This window comes from Nylanderia fulva, unplaced genomic scaffold, assembly GCF_048542155.1.
Source record: "Nylanderia fulva isolate GAGA-0341 unplaced genomic scaffold, ASM4854215v1 Scaffold19, whole genome shotgun sequence".
Classification (NCBI taxonomy): Eukaryota; Metazoa; Arthropoda; class Insecta; order Hymenoptera; family Formicidae; genus Nylanderia; species Nylanderia fulva.
The window spans coordinates 241,069-255,548 of record NW_028190161.1 but is presented as its reverse complement, the minus strand read 5'-3'; the positions used below and the strand labels follow the sequence as shown (position 1 = coordinate 255,548).

Here is a 14,480-nt window from a genome sequence, read left to right as displayed (position 1 = left end):
TCGACGCGAACTTTAGACGGAGAGGATATGACGTCGAATCGAGTGCAACTTCCAAGCAATCTATGATCAGCTGATTCTTTCATATATTTGCATTTTAGCTGACTCGTTTAAAGAAATCGGTCGTACACACGGAGTGGTGGAGGGGAAATGGATCTCCGAACGAGATCCTTGCTGTTATTGGACGATACGAATTGTTTGCGTCGTACATTTGACGATGGATACTTGATAATCAAGCACTTGTCGCAACATTGCGAAAAACTCTTCGCGAGCTTGTTTTCATAGTGAGTGTTTTCGTCGTTTTTCGACATCGTAGTCGACAGTATCGCGGCACGTAATTCTTGTGCCAAAAATGATCGTGTTCAGTGTATTGTCTGTTTTCCAAGAATAAATTGAGCCACAGTCAAGCATTATCATATCATGGATAGCGTGACAGTGAGTAGCCTTTAACCTCGTCTCCTCATCATTGTGCTCTTTATTAAACTCTAGTCTTGCAAACAATCTGTATCACCTGACAATACATGCTCCAATTGTATTATTTTGTCAAAAGTTAAATCAAATTTGAAATAATATGAAAAAATATGCATCCAATAATTTTATGGAAATTTGACAATTTTATTGTACTTTGGCAATAAGTAGATCTGTTAATTTTAATTACACTTCATTATGTGTTTTATGTTTCCTTTCTTTTTTTTTCTTCAAAGTCTATGTATTTTATTTTAAAGACAGAGAAAATGAAATGTATATATGCAGGATATAAAAAAAATTGTCACATAGATTTATATAATATATAGAATATATTATATAAATATATAGAATTTATAGATATAAAACTCTAGCTCTTTTCTATACATCTACTTATGTTATCTCATATTTATTACATGACTATGCATGTTTAGAATAAAAATGTCATTATGCATATGATTAAAAATCAAAATGGCATTTTCTCTTCTACAAGAAGTCCTACAGTAGAATAAGAAAATGGGATTGAAATAGCATGTTAAAAATAGAAAAATTTTGTTCCAATAAGTTAAGAATGCAGATATTTGTAAAACAGGTGATACCAAAAGTTTTTATATAGATATTTTTATAATATTTATATATTTGTGTAGATGTTATATTTAAAATATGACAGATAGCATATCTGTGCTTTTTACTATAAATATATATTTCAAATATTGTTATAAGTTTTGTATTTCTAGGGGATAATATATGCAATATGTCGAGGATTTGTGGACAGTTGGAAGGGTGCTGTTGTACTCTTTTACATGGATAAACAAATCAATGAGAAGTTAGTTGTGAACCCTCCTACGTCTAGGAATGTTCCTATTAGAACAGAAACTGAACTCAGAAACAGAGACTTATCTATGCAAAACTCCATTAGGCACAATAATCAACAACGGTAACTTTATTCTTATTTTATGTTTGTGGAAAGTAGATATAACAATAATGTTTTATACTAGAATTAATTAATTTGTATGTTTGTATGCTTTTAGAAAATCTATGGTAATGAGGAGAACTTTACAATGTTGTGCATTGAATGGTGGTGTGTTTTGGGCTAGTATAGCAATATTTGAATATGGTCTTTTACCATTTGTCAAGTATTTATTGACTATTATATTTGGCCATTCTCCTGGCATGGGTCTTTTTGTATGGTCATGGATTCAGCCATTTTTATCTTTAACATTTGGCACAATATGGGTGTTACCACTGTTTTTGCTCAGTAAGATAGTCAACAGCTTATGGTTTCAGGTATAATTTTTTACAAAATAATAATTTTATTTAAAAATGAATATTATTAAACTTACATTTTATATATCACATGATATAAATATAATATATTTATAAACTCTGTAGGATATCGCAGATAGCGCTTACAGATACAGACAAGGGAGACCATTGCTTCTGTCAAGTGTGAGCAGACTGATAGCAGATACACTTTTCAGTGTGTTGGTTCAAGCATTGTTCTTAGGACAAGGAATGTTGGTGTCTAAAGTTCCGTTACCATTGTTAGGGGATATTCTTGCCCTTGTTCATATGTGCCTTTTATATGCTCTCTATGCCTTTGAATACAAATGGTTCAACATGGGTTGGGAGTTACATAAACGATTGACTTTTATCGAAGGCAACTGGCCGTACTTTTTAGGCTTTGGTCTGCCATTAGCAGTACTTACTCAATTGCCCAGTTCGTATGTTACAAGGTATGAAACGATTATCTTTTTGAGAAGATATGTTCTATTTGAAGACAGATATTTGTTTTTCCTAAAATCTTGAGAAACTTCAAATTAATTACAACTTATATCAGAATTAATTGATAATTTTTCCTTAATTTTTCCATGTTAACAAATTTCCATTGTAAATATTGTTAACAAATTCGAATTTTCATTGTAATTAGTCTCTACATTTGTTATTAGTTTGTTATTGAAAGAACCTGCAATAATTCTCTGAAACTCTTTGTATTTAGAAAATAATTTATTTTTCAGTGGCTGTGTTTTTTCTATTTTATTTCCGCTATTTATTATAAGTGGAAACGAAGCAGAACCTGTAACTGGAACATGGTATATCTTCAGATTATAAAATATGTGTATATTTCTTACTTCTTTCTATATTTTATTTGAAATTTAACATGATATAAATAATTGTTTCAGTGATTGCCAACTGAAATTATTTTCACCAGTAATTGCAATTGCAAATACATTATTTAATAAAACTATTGGACGAGCTAATAGGCGGTGACAGTGAGAAAGAAAAAGACAAGAAAATGCCTAATTTATGCCGTTAGTATGCTAAAATGCACATACAATTTACTAATTTGTTACAAAAAATTTTATGCATAAATAATTATATAAATTGCTATTCAAAAACTATTTGTATATATCTATTACTTACTATTGCAGGAAATTATATTACTTTTATTATATTTTGATTGCTTATAAATTTTTAAGAAAAAATACAAAAATATATTTGCTTTTTTTATTAAATAAAATTAAAATAAAATCATAAATTTTATATTCTTTTCTTAGTATTTGTAAAGAATTTTTGACCATATTTCAATTGGAATGCAGGGCCAATCAGTACAAATATTTATTTACGCATATTTAATAACGCACATATAACTTATTTATATATGTAATTTCTTGTATTTAATGATATCGCCGACATATACATAATATACAAATTTAAAGTTATATATTTCTCAATTTTTATGAGAATTTATATTTTGAGCTTTTTATATATGCAATAGCTAGTCATTTTTCAATATCGATTTATGATCTCCAATCGGCGCTGCGCTATAAGCGTATCATAAACATGTAAAAATAGTATGCTGACAGAATTTATATATACATATATCCAATTTAGTAATGAAATCTCAATATAGAATAGTTAAATATTTTTTAAATATTAAAATAATCCTAAATATGTTTAGTGCTTTATACATGACTATTTAAATTTTTTTTAGGAATGTTATATTAAAAAAAGTTATTTAATTTGAAGAAATTTTAGATTAGAATGTCGATTGTCTGTACAGTGACATGCTATGATATATCTTGTCAGTTTTACAAATTAATTAACATCACTCTTTAGAAGCATATAATATTTCTCTTACTTGAATTTACATTAATTGTGTAATCATATTATAATGAAACAAATAAAAGAGCATGCAATAATATTTTTACTTTACACGTACATATGTATCAAATAATATAAAATAAATTAATAAAGTTTCACAAGAATGTTTAATCTTCATGATACAGACAATCGATTGTAAGTATATATATAAAAACACTAATAGAAATATTTTAATTTATTGATCGTGAGTATAATTAAATATGTAGTGTGCCATACATACATATCATTTACTTGAATAACATTCGTCCGAGAAATAGGTTTACACATATAAAATTAAGAGAAAAATATTATAAATCATATGATAAACACTGCTAATAATTAATAATGTATAATATAATATTCCAATTTGTATAGTATGGTTATAGGAAAAAATGCTCTGATTATATATATATACATATATTTGTCATAAAATTTAATCATTTTATATACACTATAGCTCAAATAAATATTATAGAACTATTAAAGTTTTCTATTTGCATTCATTAAAAATGTTTTTATTAGAAATTTCTCAAATGCAATCCAATTTATATACCAAAATGCTAAAAACGTATATTACTATTGAGAATAAAAAGTAGTAATACTATTAATAAGTTATACTATAGCAACTGATAAATCTTTTTGTTTAAATATATTTTAGATATATGAAAAGTTTTATTTATTAATTTTAAATTATATAATTGTGTATGTAAGTTAAGTTAATAGATTAGATTAGCAATCACGCAAGAAGGTCTTGAAGTGTTAATAGATCATGATCTGAAGGTTCTTCCTTTACTCTATAAGAATTTAAAACATAATGTCTGTGTAATGCTGTAAAACTCAGTCCTGGATCAGTTTCCATTTCTATTACTGGACTTGTAGCTCGTTCAATGACATGATTTTTACTGACCTGCAATATATATATAAATTTTTAAATAATATAATGAATACTTGATAACATTTTAAATTTAGAGATTTAAAATATAATATCCTAATCTATCACAATCTTTTCCAAATTCAGATTTAAAGTGAATGTCACTTAATAAAATTTAGGTAGAAATATCTTAAGATATGTAATTTTAAATTATGGCTGTGAAAAATGATATATTTTGAATAAATAATACTTTTTTTTTCCTAATTTGAATCTTATTCATTGACTTCATTCATTGATTTATTAATATATAATCTTAAAAGATTATATATATACATACTTCAAAACGTTGTTGTTTGTACATGGCCAATTTGCGTGTTCCTGGAGAACTTTGTATTAAGTTTTGTATAGTAGGATGAGAAATCCCAAAGAAATCTGCGCCCTTTGGTGCTATCGAACAAAGCACTGGAGAAATTGCTGCTAAGAGTTTTGAATGACACTCATCAGGACTACATCCAACCAATGGTTGATCCAAGTCATTATCAGATACTATTTCAAATCTATAAAATTATGTGCATTTGTATATCAATATTTCCAATTTTTTCCAAAAATAATTATTTTATCAAGCTACTTTCTTATTTTTATACCTAGGTTTTGGTCCACCATCTAATATTTTACAGGTATACAAGCTTTTTGTTCTTGGATCTCTTAAGTTAGCATACACTCTTGTACTACAATAGCCTACTGGAAATATAAGATCTTCTGTGTGATATGCAATTCTGTCTGATACCACTTCACCAAGAGAATATATTGTGAGATCTCCCAAAGCTATGGGAAATATTGGCCTCCCATGTACATCTAATGGAATCAACTGCACTACTCTTCTGGCAGTTTTGTTATACCTTTTGGTCTTATTCTTTGATTCTAGAAAAAAATTATAAGTTAAAACATTTTTGTATAAATTAATGAGTATTGCTAGTGTATTATACATATTTCTTGCTATATAAATTAATAAGATCTTAGTGCATTAAACTGATTTCTCAAATTTATTTTTATGTAGCAAATAATTGGCAATATGTTATAAAGAAATACCTGATCCATCTGAAGGAGCTTTCTTTTTCACTGTCTTTTTTGATGCAGCACATTCTGGATTAAATGATGGTGAATTTACATTATTTGACTGTGAACGTGCTACCATAGAATTTGATTCCATTTCTCCCTGTTGTTGACATAATTTGCGTAAAAGAAACAGTCTCTCTTCTTTAACAACCATGAGATTTTCTTGCATATGTGCAACTTGATCGCATAAAGCTGCATTTTCCTGTAAAATTTAAAATTTATAACTATTCTTGAATTTATATATAAAGTACGAAATTATATACACTTTCTAAACGAAATTGCAACTAAAAATATAAAACTTGTACAGTAAGACTTACAAAAACAGTATTCTTCACAATCCTTTTGAGCTTGTGGTACTTTTTCTTATATTTTAGATTTAATTGTAGTTCAGTATTTTTATGATAATCGTTGTAATAACTATCATACGTTTGAGCCATATTATAATATTATTAATAAAATATTGCACGTGTACAAATTAAGAAACTGAATTGTATTACACACATGTATATTATATTTGATTGACAATAAGACTGACAACTAGAGGTTAGAAATTCCAAAATTCCGTTGATTTTGTAGTTACATATTCTGTATTTATCTCTTCAGAGAGGAGCACTTAAAATAATTTACGCACTTAAGATATATGTATAGATTTTAATGAGAAAGTTTCAGAAAATGCAATAAACAAAATCAAAGTGTATATTTATTATTTCATATTACGTCACACAAAAGTTGACAGGAGAGATTGCAGAGATCTCTTGCGGAGAGTTGTGAACTATAGAGAGACGCTGTGATTGGTCATTTTTTGGCGCTCATATGAAGTATATGCAACTAGTCCATCTAGATAATCTTTGTAGTGCGCAGCTCGCCTAAACGGAGACAATTATTGAATCGCGTCGCGACAAAAATTACAAAATCGTAATTAAATCATGTCGTATCGTTTGCATCCGTCCGTCTAAAAGTGAGTTTAGTACGCGAAGTTATTGTAGCGAGTGAATTTAATCCGCGAAAAGTATTTATTGCGAATAAATTTAACGCGCAAAGTGCAAGAATTTTGTGCGGGAAAAATGTTATGGTGAGATGTCGCGCGCGAAAAATATTATCGCGAATATTTGTTATAAAATGTCGAATTTCGTCTCAACATCGCAGATGCATGTTAATATGGTATGTGCAGTCGTATTATTTCAAGTACATATATATTTGCAATTAAATATAAAAACTTATCAATATATCTTCATATTTGTCAGATATTTTATTCATGAAAATAATTATCAATAATAATCTGATTTACTCTAAATGTTTATACCGGTATAACAATAATGTTAAATAAAAATAAATCTCAATATTGTGACTGTCGTATTAAAAATTTATTCTTCTTGTTTGCAGAATCAATGAAAAATAAATCTATGTGTATATTTTATTTCATATTTTACAGCATATTAAAATCGACAGAAGAGACCTCTTGCGAAGAGCTGTGAACTACAGACAGACGCGTGATTGGTCAATTTCTGCGCATGTATAGTACATGCAGTTAGTTCATCTAGATAATCTTTGTAGTTCGCGACTCATCGCCTAAACGGAGAACCGGAGAACGGGAATGAGTACGAATCGCGTCGCGATAAAAATTACAAAATCGTAATTAAATAGTGTCGTATCGTTTGCATCCGTCCGTCTAAAAGTGAGTTTAGTACGCGAAGTTAGTGTAGCGAGTGAATTTAGTCCGCGAAAAGTATTATTACGAGTGAATTTAACGTGCGAAGTGTTAGAATTATTGCGGGAATTTTGCGCGGGAAAAGTGTTAGGCGGGATGTCGCGCGCCAAAAGTATTACCGCGAGAATTTGTGTAAGACGCCAAATTTTGTCTCAACGTCGCAGGCGCATGTAAATATGTGCAGGTATGTGCACTCGTATTATTTCATATGCATATATAATATATTATATATATATATATATATATATATATAATTTTAATATATATATATATATATATATATATATATATATATATATGTTTATGTATATATATATTTTTTTATTTTATTTTTCAATGAAATATATAAAATAAACTTATCCATATCTTTATTTGTTTAATCAAATATATCATTTTTACAAATATTTATTAACGTCTTTTATTATATAATCCGATTTTTATTTCAAATATTTATATTGGTATAAAAATAATTTTCAATAAAGATAAATCTTAATATTGTGATTTCCGTATCAATAATCATGTAGAATCATAACCAGTTTCGATCAGAAGCGTCGTACATTATTATCTTCCCGCTACAAGGATCTTGATTATGTGAACAGCTCTAATTAACCTGAGAGGAGGAGCAGGCTTAGGAAAAGCATCGGGCACTGGCCGAGCAACCTTGGGGTAAATATATTTATTATTTGCATATAATACTTTATTATAAATTACGAATATGTTATTATTTCTCTATTTAAATAGTTTAAATAGTTTAAACAAGAGAATAGAAAAAAATACTTTTGATATAAATTATATAAAATAAGTTCCTACAAAAGTTTATATTTAAAAACATAATCTTTGTAAAATTTTTAATTATAATTATTTAACTAATATATTTTTATTAATATTATTGTATGCGTTTTGAATATAAAATTCAATGAGTACACTGATAATTTTTATTAGAAATATTAATTATTTTGCGTATAACTATAATTTGAGTTTTATATATTACAGATCAGCGAAGCTTTGATGCAGATGAACTCCGCTGATGATACTCATCGATTGGTGAGTAATTACAATAATAATTTCTTAATTCAAATGTGTTTATAATAATATATTTTTCTGGTAAAATTGCTTTGATTATATATTTGAAAAAAATGCATTAAAAAAAATATACATTTATATGTATATATTCTATACCAAATGTTATGTTTAAAAATATGAAAATTAAATTATTTTATGACAAAGAATGGAAAAATATATTTTATTTTATATAGAGGTTTATCATATAAAAATATAGAGAAATTTTAACTATCAGTTATTAAGTGGAAAAAATTTAGTAAAAAATAATATTTATAAATAAAAACGTATAATAGGAAGTTATTTATATATCATAGTATAATTTTATATATTTATCATAATATATTACAATAGAGTTTATTGTTAATATTAAATGTAGATTGATTGGACATACCCATAATATAAAGAAACGTTTCAGACTTTAAATTTACAAAGAAATTTATTTGTTTATATGTTAATGCAACTGTAATAAAAGAAATTTATAATTAATTAATAAAAGAAACATTAAAAACAATTTTGATAAACTTTTTCTATATTTATGAGAAAATTGAAAAGTAGGGAAGTTGAGAAGAAAGTAAATCTGTAAAAGATTTATTTCGAAAATACGATTTATTAACTTGCCGAACCTAAATTCTGTGACACGCGCTCACACGCATTTACACGCGACATTTCGTTATCGCACGCGCTTTTCTGCATATTCTCACACACTCGATATATAAAATCTAAAAGGTCGCTATACTTAAACACCGTGACTCGTAGCTTGTCCGATAAACGTTACGCTATCCTAGAAATCGTGTTAATTACTATGTCGATACGAGTTGCTCGATCGTGCGCGATCATCACCGCCGTCGTTACAACGATTACACAGAACTCTGTAAAACATCGTGACACAATACATCAAAGATACCCAATCTTCATTATGCGATTCATTTCGCTCATACTGTATTTATCCTAGAGCATTTCTTATAAAAAATGAACTGTCATCAATAAGCTGCAATGTTGACCGTCGGTGGAAATCTTATCAAAAATTGTGAAAGAGAAAAAGAAAGAATTTTGTATTGTTTAATAAAAAATTATACATATATATATAATGAAATAAATTTTAGAGGCAGATATCAATTTCTCTGATAATGAGTTGCATCTTTTAAATATAATAAAAAATTGAATCATACTAAAAATACCCACAAATATAAACATATGATTTACGATATATATGTTCACAATATATTATATATATATATCATAAATATATTATTAAATATTATTTAGCAATAAAAACTAAAGAGCAATTAAAGAGTAACATCTTTAATTACAAAATAATATATTTAAAAATAAAAATAAATTGCTTTTTAGAATTATTTGTCTTTTAGTTAATGTCAGAGAGCCACTTGTTCAATTTTTCATATTTTTGCATAATTAGTTTTCTATTTCTCAAACTTTTATGAACTTTCCACAAACGATCAATTTTTCTGCAATCGCATACGAATGATGCTATTCCTATTAAAGCGACGGATTTATGGATGCATAAAATACAATAAATCAGCTTAAAAGAATAATAAACTTATCTGTGAAAAGTGATTAATATATTTAAAAGATATATTAATCTGAGTTTTTACTTATATGTATAGTTAATAAGTTCACAAATTTCATTTTACTGCAAATTCTTTATATGTAAAAAATTATGTAATTAATGTTATCCCAAACTATTTAGGAAAACTTCCCTTAAACGTAAGTACTTATCAACATTTTTCTTGCAATTTTTTTCTTGTAAAAAGTTTTTATAAATTCATTATTTCTAATTTCATTTTCATTAAATTGAATAAGGATTAGATCGCAGTATTACTTTGTGATTATATTAATTGGAAAAAGTTTGACGCGAGAGTTTATAAAACATTAATATTATATATACATATATATATATATATATATATATATATATATATACAAAACTCAATATACATTGACATCGTATTTAAGTTATGTTAAATGTAGCGCATTTAATATAAACACGCTAAAACTCGCATTTATTTCTGATAACGTAATTAGTCGCAAATTTTAATACTACGATCATAAAGTAATCACATATAATTCTTATTAAAGATAAAAATTAGATGTGGAGACCATAGATCCGACGCTGTTATATATTACAAGTGTGCAAATCTTTATTATCACCCGTGTCAGCGAGATTAAGCTAATCTAGTAATTCATTTTCCAACCTTGTATACTTATAACGATCTCGCAGTCAGAATAAGCGCTTTGAGACAGAAAGAAAAATCTGTACCCAGATGTATTCTTATTTAATCAGAATTACTTGTGTGTGTTCACACTTCCATAAAAGTAATTTTCTCGATTAGGCTGCATCATTTAGGCAAATTTTTGCCGACAACTTAACATTCATTCTATAATGTACAATAGTGTATAATCGGTGATATTAATATTTGTGCGACAAATATACACGGGAAAAATTAGCTATTATAGCTAAATTTTAGCCATCCCTATATTAAACATAAAATTTAATTATCATGCCTAAATTTTAGTTATGATAGCTAATATTTTTTGCTATACCATTCTCTTGTTAAATTATAGCTAAAAAATATTAGCTATTATAGCTAAAATTTAGGTATGATAACTAAAATTCAGGTTGCAACATGAAGACCATTTAGCCATGGTAGCTAATTTTTTTCTTGTATATATTTCGGTAAATTTGAGCAAAATTAACATTTGTTTTAGTACGACAATAACAATTAAATATGCTTTGCTGGATTTTATTATAAATAAGAATAATTTTGTTTATATGAATGCATAAAACTTGTAAAAATATTCAAAAGGTCTTTTAATCGATTGTTTCGATTGAAAATATCGCAATTTATTTGCGAAGTAAAGATGATTCTTTTTTATTGAAATAATACGATTTGGTAGATTTGCTTTTTTCGAGTCAATCGGGTTTACATAGCTGACTTTTTATAAGTCAATATTTATATACGAATAATATGCAGGGTCTGTTCTAGACGCGAGCGATATATGGGGAACGAAATTACATTTAAGATGATAAAAGATAAAAGAGCGGCAATAGCTCTTTTTAAATAAATATTTTTAAATATTTTTAAATAACATATATTTTAAATATAAATAAATATTTTTAAAAAACTCCATCTTCATCTCGACTAAGAGCCAAACGCGATGTTAATGCGACAAATTAATATTTAGAATTTCTAAATATTAATTTGTCGCATTAACATCGCGTTTGGCTCTTAGTCGAGATGAAGATGGAGTTTTTTAAAAAATAGGAGAGCTGACTGACAAATATTCTTATAAATATTTTTAAGTTGAAACATTATAAAATGTGCAATTTAATCAATTTAACATTTAATTTGGAACATTTAACACTTAAAAAATAGTAAAATTTAAGTTTGCAAGATTTTCATATTTTTTTCAGCCCTTGTAAATATTTTTAATAATTTGAAGAAAAAAGGAAACAATTATTTACGTGGCAATTAATTAGTACAATTAGTTTCCACATATATCCCAAATTAGACGTATCTCACGTTAGCATTCTTTCATAGCATATCATGGATATGTATCTGCATTCGTTATTTGCACGAGCTTTGTTCACTTGCGGTCTAGAAAAAGCCCTCATCGTCGAGATCGAACATCGAGAGCGACATACATTTCAAGGATGAATGATCTTAATCTTGGTCGTCTAAAAAACTTTTAATTGCAGACGCATTTATCCGTTGACTAAATGTAATATTTTAGATACCTAAATTAGCCACCAATTCACTAAAAAGCGAATTATGGATGCAATTAACAATTAATCGACGGCCATCGATAATAAGCTTCGTCATATTGTTATGTTTTTTCTTCATCGGTGAACAATTTGCGAGATTCAAAGAACGGTTTAAAGATGAACCTCAGGATACAAAAAGAACATTAACGCGTAAACTTTCTGATTTCTGACTGATCCTGATTTCTCTTTCTTTATGCATTGCATAACTCAATATTAATTTGACCACATATCGATGTTGAAAATCCACATGTCGCACTGTTAATGCAAAACTATTGTAACTCGAAAACACTTGTTTTCTGGAAAAATTAATGCGATATATATGAAAGGAAAAATTAATAGTCGATATAATCGATACATTTTTTGAATTACAATTGTGTAACAGTGCATCATGCAAAACATAGTCTACACATAGAATATATAAGATGTATTGTGAAGCAATCAAGTAGCATTATCTCTAAGAATTATTGATAAAAAGATTTGTTGTTGAAAAAAATTAATTTAAATATTTAATAAATTTGATATTGTGACATATTTCTTTTCTCTGTCTTTAATAATTTTAAAATATGAGTTGCCGAGTTACTATAATGGAATAAGTTTAAATTACCACTTTATAATAACCAAATTAGATAATAACTGTCATATATTTTTCGCTAAATGTGGCAATCTGTTTTCAAGTTTTATTTGTCTAATCTGAATATCACATTTAATGTTATTACAGGCTGAGAATTATATAGCCACATTTAGCACTAAATGGAGTATAAATAGCCATAATTTGCGTGAGTGACGCTTCAGATATTCTATACGTAGACTATGCGTAGACTTCCAACGCTATCGCATACGCCTCCATGCATCCACTGGAATAATCGCTGACGCGTGTACACAGTGGCGGAGTTCCGCTAGAGGCGGAAACGCGCATCGTAGTCCGTTAAACGTTGCTATTTACAGTAGTTACATGAACTCGTCTCTACAAGTTAAACACGCAACATTATGACTGATATTTACATGATAAGAGTAACAAACTCGGCAGCCATCGCTAGTTCGTTCCGCCTGGTTTATCGACACATATTTCAAATTATCTTGAATAAGGAAACTGCATAGTATCAAAGGACATAATTGACCTTTAAAATATCTTTTTTTTAATCTACACTCATCGGAATTTCTCTTAACCAAAATTTCCTTAACTCTTGTTTTTTTTTTTTAATTTTAATTATATTTGTTTCGAAAGCCTATACATAAAATAGAGTAATAAATAGAACGTTGTATTATTTTATTTATTATTTTGTTGCTCAACTCATAAAAATTCATTATTGAAATCGATAAATATTAATGCCTAAACTTGTTTCTTAAAAGAGAATTTACTATAAATTGATGAGAAAATTTGTCGAAGAGAAAATTTATAATAAGGCGAGTACATCTTTGTGTAAAAGATTCTCTGTGCATTAAATGTTTAATTTATTTATGTCTTTAAAAAAAATTTGTGCAAGAATTTATAAACATTTTTGAATATAACTTTTAATGTTTTTTTTTAGGCATGGTTGGCTCTGACTAATTATTAAATAATCGGTTTTGTATCACATATTACAAGAGCAATTAATAATAGCTTAATTTACATCTTGTATTTTATTTTTAAATAGTACCATACTATTTTTAAATAGTATCATAGTATTTAAATTATTATTTTATCGCTGTTAAAAGTAGTTTTTCTTTCTGTTCTTAGAATTCTTTTATATCTTCTTTAATTTTTTATTAATTAAATAAATAGAAAGAAAATATAATGGAATAAAAGAAATGTTTTATAATTTTATGTTCTGATTTTTCGCGCGATTGCAATTAATATTAACAAATATTGATGCATTATAATAGATCTGACAAATTTTTTTGAAATTAGATCCAGATATTGATCTTTTCGCCACTGTGAACACACGTTATTCTTCGCAGAGATCATCACAATTGATTATATATAACGATATAATATTAATTTACTTAGGATTTTGTTGCATACAAAAAATATTCTTACGAACTAGATATGGGCTATATACAGTTATGTTAGTTTGTCGAATGATTATTACAAGTTTATGTCCGGATTTTATACAATTGATATATATTTTAGCATAACTGCCGAAAAAAATTATAATTTGTCTATAATTATATAATCGAACGCTTGACGCAATTAAAGTCAGAGTAAAGATATTTGAAAAAATCTAACGAAAGTTATAATCTCAAGAAAAGTTATAATATACATATTTTTAAAATTTTATTGTAATATTTTAATGTAATTATTTACAAAAAATTCTATTTACTCGCGTTTTGTACTTGACAAATGTTCTCATCAA

The 14,480-nt window shown here is 27.1% G+C and overlaps 2 protein-coding genes across 3 annotated transcripts; one reads left to right on the top strand and one right to left on the bottom strand.

Annotated features, from left to right (window-relative positions):
• On the top strand, positions 1-4,091 carry tank (EI24 domain-containing protein tank). 2 transcript variants are annotated; one of them, XM_029309114.2, is made up of 6 exons: positions 1-432; positions 1,200-1,399; positions 1,494-1,749; positions 1,855-2,198; positions 2,481-2,555; positions 2,646-4,091. In XM_029309114.2, exons 1-6 carry the CDS (start codon positions 418-420, stop codon positions 2,731-2,733), a joined length of 978 nt encoding a protein of 325 aa, XP_029164947.1. In that variant the 5' UTR covers positions 1-417; the 3' UTR covers positions 2,734-4,091. The 2 variants fall into 2 exon arrangements, with proteins under 2 accessions (XP_029164947.1, XP_029164948.1); XM_029309115.2 differs by having other exon boundaries at positions 1,186-1,399.
• On the bottom strand, positions 2,587-6,353 carry LOC114936059 (transforming growth factor beta regulator 1). Its single transcript, XM_029309055.2, has 5 exons — positions 5,911-6,353; positions 5,567-5,795; positions 5,122-5,398; positions 4,815-5,034; positions 2,587-4,513 (listed from the first exon to the last, which is right to left on the bottom strand). Exons 1-5 carry the CDS (start codon positions 6,028-6,030, stop codon positions 4,343-4,345), a joined length of 1,017 nt encoding a protein of 338 aa, XP_029164888.1. The 5' UTR covers positions 6,031-6,353; the 3' UTR covers positions 2,587-4,342.
• Positions 6,354-14,480: the final 8,127 nt, after the last annotated feature.